The sequence below is a fragment of the Delphinapterus leucas genome, chromosome 12 (genome assembly GCF_059928025.1).
Source record: "Delphinapterus leucas isolate spDelLeu-1000000601 "Yukka" chromosome 12, BTC_Dleu_Yukka2, whole genome shotgun sequence".
Lineage (NCBI taxonomy): Eukaryota > Metazoa > Chordata > Mammalia > Artiodactyla > Monodontidae > Delphinapterus > Delphinapterus leucas.
Genome location: NC_143140.1, coordinates 78,611,656 through 78,626,834, shown reverse-complemented (window position 1 = coordinate 78,626,834; position 15,179 = coordinate 78,611,656). Strand labels below are relative to the sequence as shown.

General features: G+C 34.6%; 1 protein-coding gene across 5 annotated transcripts in view; it reads right to left on the bottom strand.

Moving 5' to 3' along the window:
• STXBP5 (syntaxin binding protein 5) overlaps positions 1 to 15,179 on the bottom strand; it is a 165,990-nt gene that overhangs the window by 82,505 nt on the left and 68,306 nt on the right. For all 5 annotated transcript variants that reach the window (XR_016395246.1, XM_022558713.2, XM_022558722.2 and 2 more), the window contains one exon: positions 11,055 to 11,133. Coding sequence is in view for 4 of the 5 variants with exons in the window: in XM_022558713.2 (XP_022414421.1) it covers positions 11,055 to 11,133 (79 nt within the window). In the remaining variant the exon portion in view is untranslated. The remainder of the gene's footprint in view (positions 1 to 11,054; positions 11,134 to 15,179) is intronic.

Sequence of the window (15,179 nt, the reverse complement as noted above, 5' to 3'; positions counted from 1 at the left end):
GGACAGTTATTTCTAGAAAAGCACTTGTACTACTGTTTGAGTTATGAACTGAATTGCTATTATTTTTGCTTAAAGGATGACTGACGAACTATCATTAGTTAGGTTTGGGTAACAGTTGTTTTCTCAAAAATGAATCAAATGAGTCTGTTATTTTAAGAAAAACAATTGAGATTATTTGGTTACAATGATAAAATCTAGGCTTTCAGGTAAAAATATCAAGAGTCTAGAAAACTTTTATCTGTCATGCTGAGCTTCACAGCTTCCCAGTACTTAAAGACTTTCCTGATGAGATCATTGGTAATATTAACAATTAAAAAATATATTACATAATAAAATGTGTCAACACTAGAAGATATGAATGATTCACTGAATCAGTATTTTCCAAAATAAAACAATTCCACTCATTCTTTTTGGAATTTTAAAGTTATTTTAAAATATATTTTTATGTTAACATGCAAAGGGTTTTTATTATTTTCATGTGAAGTAACACATATTTTAAAAATCCTAATCTTTATTTCTAATACGGTAAATATCAATAGATAAAACCCACATAAATAAAAGTTCTTTGGGATTTTCCATAATTAAAAGTGTAAAGGGTCTTTAGTTTGTGGGCTGTTTGTATACACCTAAAAATTAAGCCCACACAAAAGAAAATATGCTATGACAGGTTTTCATTTTAATAAAGGTTATAACAATTAATTGGTTATTGTAATTATTAAGAGATTATATAATTATATAAAAGGGTATTATAATTAATAAAGGCATTATAATTAATAAAGGTATTAATAGTGGGCTTGAGTTTGTTAAAGGGGATTCTATTTGTACAACGCAAAGAAATAAAGTAGCATTCTTTTCCAAGTTATCAACTTTTGACAATTAGTATAGTGATATTTATCAAAGCCCTATGATTTCTCTTCATACTAGACAAATTTTAATGTCTTCCTTAATTATTTAAGAATTTTTAAGAGTTATTTAGCATCGGTCCTCTAACATGTGAAATCCTCACTTAAAAGACTGGCTTACAAGCCACAGATTTGGAGAAAAGGGCAGAAGAAGAATTCATGAATCTAAACCTTTTAAGGCAGTCTTTGCCATATGGAATTAATTTGTGATTAAATGGACCGTAATAATTAATTATGAAAGGGAAAAAAGATCTCAGAACACCTTCCCTACCTTGGATGCAGAAATTTGCTTAAGAGCTCCTATGAACTGAATATTTCATGAACCTTAATAACTTTAGAAGAATTATAGTACTCTCTTGTAGTCCAAACAGCTGATGATCATAACAAAAGCTAGTATGATGAAGTTGCCATGTCTATGGCAACATAACTTTTCTCTACCTGTGCTTTGCAGGACAGAGCATCAAGTGTAGTGTGAAGTTAAACTAGAAAGCAAAACAAACAGTAAGCATCAACATGGTAAATTAATGAGATAAAGATACAGAGTTTAGAAGACTTATCGTAACCATACAAATTCCACAAAACTTATGCTTCGATGTTTCAATCTGTTACAGTTTTTATATATGGATTGGTTAGGATGCATAAGATTTATAAGGATATAGCAGCAATTCATATTAGTGTATTACTCTGGTTCTTTCTAGAATCAATACACAGGAGAATTTAACTATGTAACAACTAGGCTTTCTTTTTTCTCAAAAAGAAATCTAAACTTTTTAATGTAATCTTTGCCATATGGAATTAATTTTTGATTAAATGGACCATATATGAGGGTTCACAGTGTTACAAGCATGATTTCAAAGCTTGTTTATAAAAGAACATTTAAAAAGTCATTTATTGCAGAAAAAGCCTTACATGGATTTGATTCTCGTCCTCTAGAAAAATATAATCTAAATTATATAAGCTGATATCAATATATATTATAAACATCTAAGTAAAAGTACTAGAATAATCAGTGAACTATCACTAAGATACTTAGTCTATGTATAGATCTCAAGTGTAAGCATTTTAGGGATGGGACAAAATGTAGATTAGGATGTATAATGATGCAAAATATACCCTTACATTAGCTTGAACAATCCATAAAGCTTTAAGGATGCACCAGAGAACCAAGTTAGAGATGGAGGAGGCATGGCTCTAAAAGAAGAAACTGAAGGAAAGCTCAGAATGAGCTTCAGTAGTAGGTAAAGTAGAATGAATCAACTAGAGGCAGTATAAGAAGGGGATATCTGAATAGCCATAACAAATAAGCAACAATTTTGAAAACAATTAGGTTTGAAATAAAGCTGTACATTTTAACAAATAATACATATTCAAAATTATAGAAAAGCATATGAATAATTTCTGGTCCCTGTCAAAACATAAAAGCTTAGCTCGACAATTGCTTACAAAAAATTAAATTAAAAAGTTTCTATGAATCATTGCTGCTTTGCCTGCAGATACAAACAAATTTAACTTCAACCCCAATTATGACAGCAGGCTGCCTTTCCATTCATTAACAGCAGTCATTTAGGAGTTCAAATTATGGTTAGAGAATTTAAGATAAATCTAAAGCATAAATGCTGATTTTTAAGGTAGTGAATTAATAAAACAAAAAAGTCATCCCACACTGATGAGATGGATGAAACTATTAGATTTTATACTCAGTTCTTTAAAGTATACTTTCAAAAAGCAATGTGGTAATTTGTCAAGACTTATAAAAATATTTTATCTTCAAAATTTCACCACTGGAGGCTTCCCTGGTGGCACAGTGGTTGAGAGTCCGCCTGCCGATGCAGGGGACACGGGTTCGTGCCCCGGTCCAGGAGGATCCCGCATGCCGCGGAGCGGCTGGGCCCGTGAGCCATGGCCGCTGGGCCTGCGCGTCCGGAGCCTGTGCTCCGCAGTGGGAGAGGCCACAGCAGTGAGAGGCCCGCATACCGCAAAAAAAAAAAAAAAAATTTCACCACTGGAAATTTACTGTAATCGTAAAATAGTAAAAATCTTCTGCTGAATTCTCTGTAATATCAAGAGAAATATGCTCACTACTGTATTAATTATATTATAAACCTGATTATAATATTAAAGCTAAATGTTCAGAAAAAGGGAGGTATGACTGAGTGAACTACACAGCCCTTGAAACTAATTTAAAAAATTAATAAAAACTATAATACTTTAGACATACTAAGTAGAAAAAAAAATACCAAACTGAATATGCTCTAAGAATATAATTAAGTGAAAATGTGTATGTATTTGAAAAAAGACTTAGGGAAAATGAACAAATGAAAAAAATTATTTTAGAATAGTGGAATTACAACAGTATTTACAACTAATCAAACTTTTTAAAAGGTGCATTTTTCATATGAAATACCATGAAAATAGTTTGCCAATTTTTAATGTCATTTCCGTATTGGTCATTACACTTTGTATTAAAGTACTGTTAAAATGTAGCTTATGCTGAAAATTTTTCTGCTTCCTAGGCCACTCAAGAAAAACTATATAAATCAAGTCATGATATTATTATGATTCATCCATTTGACAAGCATCTTACTGAGCACTTAATACGTGCTGGTCACTGCAGCATGGGCCAAGAATTCTTGTTTTCCATCATTTAATTTCCCCGGCTTCACTGCATCCTTTAGCCAGCACACTCCCCTCTACCACACTTTTTATTCTTGTCATCTACTTCAATGTTCCATTTCAGGACCTAAAACCTAACCTTAATCCTAAGATTATTGGTTCTGTGGCCAAAAAAATTTTTCCAGAAGAATGGATCATATAATCATATGACAATGCTTTCAATATTTAAGAAAGTTATCTTCTCTATCAGTACACTTTGGGTTCAACATGAGAAATCCACTCTAAAACTTTCTTCTAAAATTATTTCATTTTCAGTCATGTACCACAAGGTTCACTGCAGCTCTATGTACAATAGCCAGGACATGGAAGCAACCTAAGTGTCCATCGACAGACGAATGGATAAAGAAGATGTGGCACATATATACAATGGAATATTACTTGGCCATAAAAAGAAACGAAATTGAATTATTTGTGGTGAGGTGGATGGACCTAGAGTCTGTCATACAGAGTGAAGTAAGTCAGAAAGAGAAAAACAAATACCGTATGCTAACACATATATATGGAATCTAAGAAAAAAAGAAAAATGGTTCTGAAGAACCTAGGGGCAGGACAGGAATAAAGACGCAGACATAGAGAATGGACTTGAGGACACGGGGAAGGGGAAGGGGAAGCTAGGACAAAACGAGAGAGTGGCATGAACATATATACACTACCAAATGTAAAATACATGGCTAGTGGGAAGCAGCTGCATCGCACAGGGAGATCAGCTCGGTGCTTTGGGTCCACCTAGAGGGGTGGGATAGGGAGGGTGGGAGGGAGATGCAAGAGGGAGGAGATATGGGGATACATGTATATGTATAGCTGATTCACTTTGTTATAAAGCAGAAACTAACACACCACTGTAAAGCAATTATACTCCAATAAAGATGTTAAAAAAATAATGTAAAAAAAATTAAAAAACTGTTTCATTTTCAGTGTCTCCTATTCCAAAGGCTCTTTCTTTTCTGCCATTACTCATATGGAGGTCTTCCCTAATTTAAGGTAAAAATTAAAATCTGCATCTTACTCTTCCTCTTCTTGATGACATATAACTGCTACTTACATATACTGGTGAATTCACTAAATACATGTTCTAAATGAGTATTTTCTATTGTGAATCCACCCACTTCTTTTTCTTTCTTAAATTTAATGTCCCTATATCCTGGCTCATGTTTGAAACGATGCTAGTAAAGTACCCTTACAAATTAATCCTTCCTACAATATATATCTTCTAATTTTTCTTCTGTTATCATTCAAATCCATCTCTCTACAGAAGTATACAAATGCTTACTTACTCTCTCCTACAAACACTTCAAGAACCTGATATCTTGGGTTTCCTTTTTTCTCGCCCTGTTCAGAGTCTACTAGTCTTCCTTTCTACATCTTTATTTTAGTGTCTTTCAGGATAAAATACCAGTGCTGGGAGCCTTGGTGCTAAAGGGTTCTGAGCTGTCAGGGAACCATCCTATATGTGCTTCTTTGTCTTACACTCAGGAAACATCACCTCCATTCTAGTAACCACTACTGGTTAAATATATTTCAATGGCTTGATACACGTTTACTTTCAAACAAAGTTAACAAGTAAAACTTGCTAATGATACAAAAATGGATTTGTATATCAGTAGACTTAATTAAATATGTGATATCAATTATATTTTAGCAGTAATGAATTATCAATATATATACACCAATATGTATAAAATTGATAACTAATAAGAACCTGATGTATAAAAAAATAAAAATAAAATTCAAAAAAACACACCTAATATAGAGAGAAGCTTAAAAATAGAGGAATCTTAGTACTTTAAATTGATAGAAGCCACGGACAAAAAACCCAATCTTGAGCATATACTTATATAGCTACTAAATGAAGTATTCTGATGTCAGAAGACAGAGCTATCAGTCTAGTAGTCTCACTTTTCTAGCTACACAGGATTATACCATAATAGTGTTCGTTAAGGCACCGCACGTCAAATGTTATCTTAAAATCAAGAAAGTGAACAATAATTTATCCCAGCTAGGTACAAGGTTTGAAGAGTAAGATTGGGAGAAAATGTTCAACTTTTGAGAGAATGAATATAATACAGGTAAATCTGGGGTGGGTCATAAGAATGTCTCTGAAGATAGTGATACAATGAGAATTAGCCAATTTGAGGTTGAAACGTGCTGACCAACATGGTAAAAGTAACATGAAAACAGGGAAGCTTATCTGATGATGCATGTGAAATTTTAAGAGTCCATGGACTCAAAGAGGTCTTTTCTCATTAGGTACAATTAAATGTAAATCTGCCTGTGGATTTTTCCTAAACAGTGAGTATAAGACCAAGTGCCATGACCACATACCATAAAATCAAACGTGGGAATCATCAAATTAGAATTAAATATGCAGCCTGGAAGCAATCTGTGAAACTCTCTAGTCCTGCGTAGCTAGGGTTACTTGCATTAAGTTATCCAGCCTGTTAGAGGCACAGACAGATCTCTCATCTCACATTAGTGTGATTACGTGTATTGAGTATGATTTAATATTAACTTTAAAAAGATGACCTGATAAACTAGCAAATATAAAAGAGAATACAGTTCTTGGTGAACTGGGTGACTCGTGAATCATTAGGATAATCTCATCCTAACCCAGGCTATTTGTGATACTTCCTAGTATACTGATTAAGAAGAGCTCCAGCTCTGGAGTCAACCTGGGCTCAAATTCCAGCTCTGTTACTTCATGAGGCAAGTTATTTAAGCTCTCCATGACTCATTATCTATAATCCTAAAAGGAGACAATAAAAGCACCCAAGTCATAGTGCTGTTATGAGAATTATGAAAGATAATGCATTCCAATTGCAGAGCAGAGTACCTGGCCAATAATGGATGTTCACTTTATCTACTAATTCTTTTCTTCTTGGTGCTTGAAAGCCAAGCCATCTAAGTAAGGGTCTTGAGTTCAAGATATAAGATGCTATTTTTGTCTCAACTAAGAATATAAGAATTGCTAAGACAAAAGGAAACAACTTGTGATTCTGAATGTGGTTTCTCTTCTTGCTGCTATGGCTTAGCAAGAATTGAGATGGATGAGAGAGATGGATTAGCAGATGGAACATCTGCTGAACAATACTTTGGTGGCAAGAGTTCAGAGAAAAGCAGAGGCTCCATGAATGAGAAAATACAAACATACTTATTGATGTAAAGGCTATTACCAAACCTGTGATCCCAAAACATTGTTCTCATTGAGCAACGTATCTGTAAATGAATTGAAGGTGAGTTTCTTCATCTGCAGTTTCAGCAAGTAGTTTAGCAGAGCAATTGTTGCTGGGAGATCTGCAGGTATGAGTGTAATCTTGGGGATTGGTGGTTAATGTGAACAGAGAGCAGGCAAGTAGTAGAGTACAGGTAAGAGTACAGACTTGATTAAATCTGGGCTCTTCTGCTTATGAGCTGTATGACTTTGGGCAAGTTACTCAACCTTTCTTCTTCAGTTTCCTCATCTGTGAGATAATACCTGTCTCATGTGGTTGTTGCTAAGATTAAATAAATATGCGTAAAGCACTTTGGCAGCACACACATAGCAGGCGCAGCACAAGTGTTAACAGATATAGTTATTTAAGAACAATCTACAGTCGAGAAAGATAAAAATCAGAGAAAGTGAGCCCGTGTTCTGGAGAAATAACTGTGCACAGGGGAGTTTGGGGCTTCTGAGAGTTAGGATTCTCTCATCAGAAACACGACACTGGTAGCAGTGGGGGAAACTCAAGGGTAGCAGGTTTGTGAGGATTATTGAAATAGATCTTTAGATATTTTCATGAATATCATGAATGTACCCCGAGTTTTTACTGTAATCTGTTTTTTTATATTACATAGGTAATCTACCTAGAGCTTTTAGCCCACATATAAAATTAAAGAAATCACCATATCTATTCAACTACTTGAAAAGAAATTCTGGCACCAGGGGTGGGAGTGGGGTAATGTCAGTGGAAAACAAACACAAAAGCCCAACTTTTCCTTAAAGATTAACTTAACTACATCATGCATATGTACGTGTGTGCCTATCAAGGGTCATCAAACTATGGTCCACTGCCTGTTCTTGTATGGCCTGCAAAGTAAGAATGGATTTTACGTTTTTAAATAGTTAAAAAAATCACCCAAAATAATGATACCTGAAAATTATATGAAATTCAAATTTCCAAGTCCGTAAATAAAGTTTTATTGTAACACAGCTGCATTCATTCATTTAAGAGCTGTCTACAGCTGCTTTGGGGCTATAGTAGCAGAGCTGAATAACTGCAAGAGACCCATATGGCTTGTAAAGCCTAAAATATTTACTCTCTGGTCCTGTACACAAAAGGCTTGTCATAGCATGTGTTATGAAGAAAGGGAGTAAATTAACCTCTTAGCTGTGCTTCTCCAAATGTAACTAAACTGCCATATTTAGCCGTGATCATATTCACTTTTAGGTTCCCTAACAGAGAGGCTTCCCTTCAACCTGGTGCTTTATATAAATCGTTGAATCTTCATAACAACTCTGAGGTAGATACTACTCTCATTCCCACCTTACAGAGAAGGAGCAAGCACAGAAAGCTTAGTTGATTTGCCAAAGGTAGCACCTGAGTGGACAGCTGAGGCCGATTTCAGACCCAGGTGGTGCGGCTCAAGAGCTCAGGCTCCAATCACTTTGCTCCAGCGTCAACGGCTGTAGGACTTCACACCTGAGTCACGTTAGATTTTACAAAAAACAGCTTCAACAGAATTGACTTACCATTTAATTTTTGACTCTTTATTAAGAACTGGCCATGTAAAGAATACCTGCATATCTTTAATAAAAGTGCTATTAAAATGTAATATTAACTAAATTGTCACTGTTCCCTATGTAAGGGAAAAATCTTGTCTCCCCTGGTGTAATATATACTTTATTAGAAAATAAAAGTTACACAACATCTTGATTCCATTTTTTGTCAGTTTACCTTTAACATTAACAGTAACAGCTAGTTTATCATTAACAGAAAACAGCTAAGTCTTCATGGCTGTGCTTTTCTATACACCAGCCTATCTTCTTCTTCCTTACATTCAATAACACTGTGCTAGGACAATTAGAAGTGAGAGAGGTATGTCTCACGCTTTCATCAGTCTGAATATTTAATGGGAAAGGCATGCATTAAACAAGTAATTTCATTATTAATGACAAGTATAAGTTTTAGAAAGGAAAAATACGGCATGCTTTGAGAGTATATTACTAGGGGACACGATCTAGTCCACATGGCCAAGACATCCTTAAAAGTAGTGACATCTACGCTGAACTATAATGGATGAGAGGGAATCCTTCGGCCTTGAATTATTTCTAGGTAAAGAGAAGAAAATGTGGAAGATTCTGAGCAGGGAAGGATGGCCCTTCTAATAAAATCTGGTAATTTGCCAACATGAACTGATAGAACACATTCTGCCGGCACCTGCCCGAGACACTTGCTAGGAACAGGAAAGGTTGAGAGCTGCCTAGCTTGCTTAATGGAGGGTGATTCTGCTCTCAATGGGAGGGGTGTTCCAGTAGCTCCCAATGTTGGCTATGTGCTAGAATTCTGGGGTGATATCTCAAGGAAACGAGTCATGGAGCGAGGAAAAAAAGAGCTCATTTAATTTACTGAAAATCTTATCCCAGGTGAAAAAAGAAATTAGGAAGCTGGAGAAGACTGTTACCAGAGGGTTATCCTATGGATCTATTTAACAGTGCCTACAAATGCATACAAAAAAGCCAGACTTCTTTCATTTCTGATCCTAGGAAAGGAAAAACATCACTGTCATCCTGAAGGAACCAGGAACTTATAAATATTACCACTATATAGGAGTGAAAACGGGAATAGGTAGAACACAGAGAGGAAAAAAAAAAAATCTTCCCTGTACTTCTGCCTTTGTTGCCAACCAACAGTTGTTAAAATGATTAGATAATTCAGAAGACAGTTAGCACTGTCAGTTTAAATGTTTAGACAGTTTATGTTGTATTATAAACATAGGGTTTTTTCTTCTGGTTCCCCACCCCACGCCGTTTCGCTGTTATGCTTTCCTATTCACATACATTTGCCATAGAACAACTACAGCAAATAAAAGGCAATTGGTGGTTGGAGGTTTCCCAATAAAAATAAGGGCAACCGTTTATAGAAAGTTCATTATGTACCAGGCACTGTGTGAAATGTTTTGAATACATGATTATCTCACTTAATTCATTACAACAACCTTTTGACCTATTATCACATCTATGTCATTAATGAGGAAACTAAAGCACAAAGAAGTCAAATAACTCTGTGCCAAAGGTCACACAGTGAGGGATGCCACGGTCAATTAAACAGATGCTATTCCTCTTGGAGTTCAGTCAATCTTTTGTCTGAACACAATATATCTTCTGGGTCCCAGAGGAATGCTAAAGGGGATCAAGGAAAAATAACAGCAATCTTAAGATTCTTCAGCCTACTATCTTTTTTTCGAATGAGAAAAAGGCTGAGTTGAATTAGATTGAGAAAAGAACAGATTGAAAAGGGAAATAAGCCAGTTATAATAACCAGTGGTTATAAGCTGGTATATAAAAAAATGTGCCAGTGGTTCTAAACTTTAGTGTGCATCAGAATCTCCTGCAGGTCTAGTAAAAACAGATTGCTGGGCTTCACCCACAGACAGAGTTTCTGATTCAGTGGGTCTGGGGTGAGTTCTGAGAACTTGCATTTCTAACAAGTTCTCATCTAAGGCTGCTGGCCCAGGGACCATAATCTGAGAACCACTGCACTATATACACTACATAAATTCACTCTCTTACAACATAGCTCTAGTAAATAAAACCATACACCTTTCCTAGGAAACTAGAACATAAATAAAGGGGCTCCTTTAGAGGTTAAAGAGATGTGGAATTTTCAAAGAAACCTTAAAAAAAATTTTCCTTTATTATATTTTTAAATATAACATTTGGTATATACAAAAAACATGTAAGATATGTAAATTGTAAAAACCATATAAATCTTATACCTAATTCACAGTGTAAATCAGTCTTTTCAAATACTACTGATGATCTTCTTTTGATATTAGGCTGTATTTATTATTGGAATCGCCAAATATTCTTAAAATAAGATTTAATTTTTGAAGAATACTTATAACTTTCATAATGAACATATATTGTATAAACAGGTTAAATTTTAAATCTTTTTTCTTCATTGCTTATTCCACAATTTTCACTAGTGAATAAACACTACTGCTACTGAAGACTAAGCTAATAGAACATATAAAGTTGGACAAGAAAAATAATTCCAACTTTCCAAGATATATTGTGAAATTACTAAAGACAGAGAGAACACAATGAAATATTTTATCTTAAAATTATCCATTTTAGTTATCTTGCTAAATAAAGAAAGCATAAAATTTATGACTGGGTTAGACCATTCTAAAGTAGGCTTTCAAAAATAAATGATAAGAGAGCTGTCAGTGCTACTTCAGTAATTATATACAATGAATACTGTCAGTGAAGTAAAATCTTACCCAGGTCTAGTCGTTTTGAATTCCACCTTGAGGATAGGCTTGCATGGTTCTGGCTTCTTCCCATCCTTTAACTGTTTTCCTAAAATATATTTTCCTGCATTAAATTCTAAAATTCTAAGTTACTCTAAATTCTTACACATTGATAGTTTATAAAATGAAATATAATGAAATCCACCATGAAACATTTTAAAGTGGTCTTGAAAGAAGTATTTAATACAAAATAAGATATTTTAAATGATCAGTTTACTCTTTGAAATTCAGTGCTAAAAAGTAAATAAAATAACTTGTCAACAACATTTATGTGATAAAATTCTAGTAAGAGAAATTCAGTCTTTCCAATGTTCTTAATTGAAGATAAGCAAAATAGGGTCTCAATTTGCCCAATGAATTCAAGTTTTAAAATAGCTTATTTGAGAAAAATAAATCTAAGTCATATTTTCACCCAAAGTGACAGGCTGCAAAATTAAATCCCTATGCTAATAAACTCATTAGCATAAATTTACATTTACATTTACTCTCTTACTCATTTACATTTACTCTCTTAAAGTAAAAGCCATCCATTGCAATGTCCAGAAGATTGCTAAAATAAACCAACCTCTATAAAATGTGTCAGAAACTCATACTGTCAAAGAATTTTGATTATTTTTAAAAAGGTTGATTTCTATTACCTAGTTTTACATGTTCGTATTAACAACTCAGAAAAATTAAAGAAAATAAAACATATTATTCCCATTTCTTAGGGATTAATCAGTCTCACCATTATCATACTATTTGTGAAGATCCCAAACACACACTGCTATCCCAACACTTCTTATCCTCTTTCCCAGCTTTATCCCCCATAGTAACTAGCTCATTCTAATGAAGTTTGTATTTTCTTTTGTTTGTTATTTGCCTCACCAAGAAGAACGTAAATTCCATGAAAGCAAAGGTTTTTAAGTGTGTGTTTTCTGTTGATACACCCATGGTGACAAACATTGTTTGGCACAGAGTAGACACTCAGTAACTATTTAATCAGTGAATAAATTAATAATTTTTCTTTAGGATTAATTTCTAGAAAAGAGATACTTAGGTAGAACTGTATTCCAGAAAGGAAGAAGAAAATGTAGGAGAGTATTTTGCCACACGCTTCCTGAACAGTGCTCTTTTTTTTTCTGATTTGGTAAGTGGAAAGGGTATCTCATTTTAATTTGTATTGATTTAATTCCTAACGGAAAATTCTTAGGCTTTATGATCATCTGTATTTCTTCTTTTAAAAATAACTTATATCTTTTACCCGTGCTTGTATGTTATCTTCTTTATATTTAAAAATAAACTTAATATTCAAAGGTCATTAACATTGTATCCATATGTTGCAAATACTATCCCTAGTGTCACTTGTGATTGATTAAATAAGTCTATCAGTCTTAATCATGTTTCTATTTAAGAAAACTTAAAATCCTAAAATGGCAATTCTTCCAAAATTAACTTACAAATTTAATGTAATTAGAATTCCAACAGCTTTTCTTAAATTTGGACAAAATGACCTTAAAGTTCACATGGTAGACTCAATTCCTATGAAGAGCTAACAAAACTAAAAAAGGAGACTGACTTCCAGAATGACAAAGTGTGACCTCCTTGAACTCGCTCACTTACTATAAACTCTGCAAATTAACTGAAGCCACAAAATGAGCCTTAACATTATCTACTCAATGGAAATGAGCAAACCTTGGTAAGACAAGGGGGACTGGGATGCTTTGACAAGGGCTGTTCCTATTCCCCTTGTTCCCCAGCTCAGTGGCCCAGTACCATGAAAAGGCAACAGCATCATCAGCCAGCAGAGAGGACTGAAGTTTATCTGCAGTTCCATTAAAACCAGATTCCCTAGAGGGCAATCAGTACTTTGTCCCAATCTGCAGCTCCCTGAAAAACTCTACTCCCAAGGCATTGTGGCCAATTTCATTTGACAGAACAGACATCAGCTCAGGGAGACAAAAAGCCCTACCTCCAGGGCATCACAGAAATAATAGCAATCTGCTGGCAATATCACAGCTGCCTAAGGCTGTGGTTTTAGTTGAGGCAAATAAGATCCTGGGCAGGAATTTTTTAAAAATCCTGAAGAACTGGACATACTCTAGGGATCTAAAAGGCTGTATACATGTGCAAGGCAGTGTGCATGCCCAGGAAAGACCTAGGAAAGGAAAAGGCCCCAGTCATTCATCTCTGGCCAACTCTAAGACTCTGGGCCAACAGGAAGTTAACAAAAAAAGATAGTAAAATGAGCTATAGTACCACTGCTGGCAGGAACAATGGAAGAGAGGTACTTATACATGGCCGGTAAAAATGCGAAGGATACAGTCTTTTTGAAAAGCAGTTTGAGAACATTTATGAAAAATAGAAATATGTAAAACTAGTAAATTTCAAGGAGCAGCAATTCTACTCATAAGCATTTATTCCACAGAAACAAAAGGACAAATTCCTATCGAATACGTACAGAAAGGTAAAGGCAGCACAATCTGTAGTGATCAGAAACTGAAAATAAAGTTAACACCCATCAATTTGGCACGGCTGAATAAAGTGTGAAAAATTGTGAGACAAGCAATTGGCTGATACACTACCATTGAAATGAAGGAATTAGGGCTGTGCCAGGTGACATGGAGAGATTTTCCTCAAGTACAGTGGATTAAGAAAAGTGAGATGCAAAAAAGACTAATATAGTTCTATTTTTGTAAAACAATGACCAAAAAATCTCATATGTTTGTATATGTGTGTGTAAATACATACGATTTTAGAAATGCATATATTTTGGAAGAACACCTGTAAGATTTTTGACATAGCTTACCTGGTGGGGCAAGAAAGGGGACTGGGCTGCTAATGTCGAGGAACGTTTAGGGAGAAGAGGCTGGTACGCCACGATCCCGTATCATCATGTGTATGTGTATGAAAAAAAACTATCATTCTTTTTTGTCACCGCCTCTTTGGTTTCATGGTTAGGAAGTTCTTCCCCACACAAATATCATTACAATTTTTTTTTTTTGCTTTTTCTTGTAACTGCTTTATAGTTTCATTTACTACATTTATTTTCTGAAGTATATTTTGATATAGGGGAGGTATTTTTTCTTTAATAATTTCGGCACTATTTGTGTAGTTCTATTGAGCTATAATTGCCAGACAATACAGTGCAAGTATTTAAAGTGTACAATGTGACGAGTTGTGATACAGGTATGCACCTGCCAGCCTTATTACTGAACCATCAGAGCTTTCCCCACTGATATGAAATGGCACTTTTATGACATTAAATTTTTATAAATACACACCATTCAACTGCTATTAGAACATCTAATCCTGCCTTAAGATCCTAGGGAAACATCTCTTCACCTCTTCATGCAGAAAATGATGATGCAATGGACTCTTGAACCTCTGGCATCCTAACTTACAAGAACCAACAAGTGACTAGTGATAGAGTTAAGTAGAACACCAGATCAAGGGACAGGAAAGGACTGCAAGGGGAGAAGACTGGTTTCTTGAGGTGGGAGAGAGAATTGGGGTAATCAGAAAGGTATGGAAAAAAGGAGGCTGAAATCTGAAAGCTAGTCCCTCATGCTGTACAAGGAACAAAGTAAGAATTTCAACCTCTATTTCAATCTGTTCAGAGATATACGACCTTTCAGTCAGGAATTTAAATGTTTGCTCTGAAGAAGACCAGATGCATAAAACCTGACCAGGTACAAAATTCTTAAGGTTTGTCTTGCTCAATAGTCTCTTGGTATTGCTCTACTGTGTCCAGCATTTAAACTTAAAGTTTAAACCTGGTCTGATTTTTACTTCTTTATAAATAAACTTTTTTTATAAAAGTTTGGACAAAATGCATGGATACAAGGATGCATACAAGGATGCTAAGAGAGTAGTTTCATTATCTCTATAAATTAAAAATGTTACAGTTTTTATAGTGATTTTTCATTAATCTTGCTTGGAAATTAGTGAGTCCTTTTGATTTGCATACTCTGATCTTTTTTCAACTCAGGTTTTTAAAATTATGCCACTGATTATTGCTTATATTCCTGAAAGGTTTATTCATCTGTAATCCTAGACTAACCATTTTCTAAATCAAATCAAGTAATAAGGCACTAGCTAAGATTTTATAAAGCA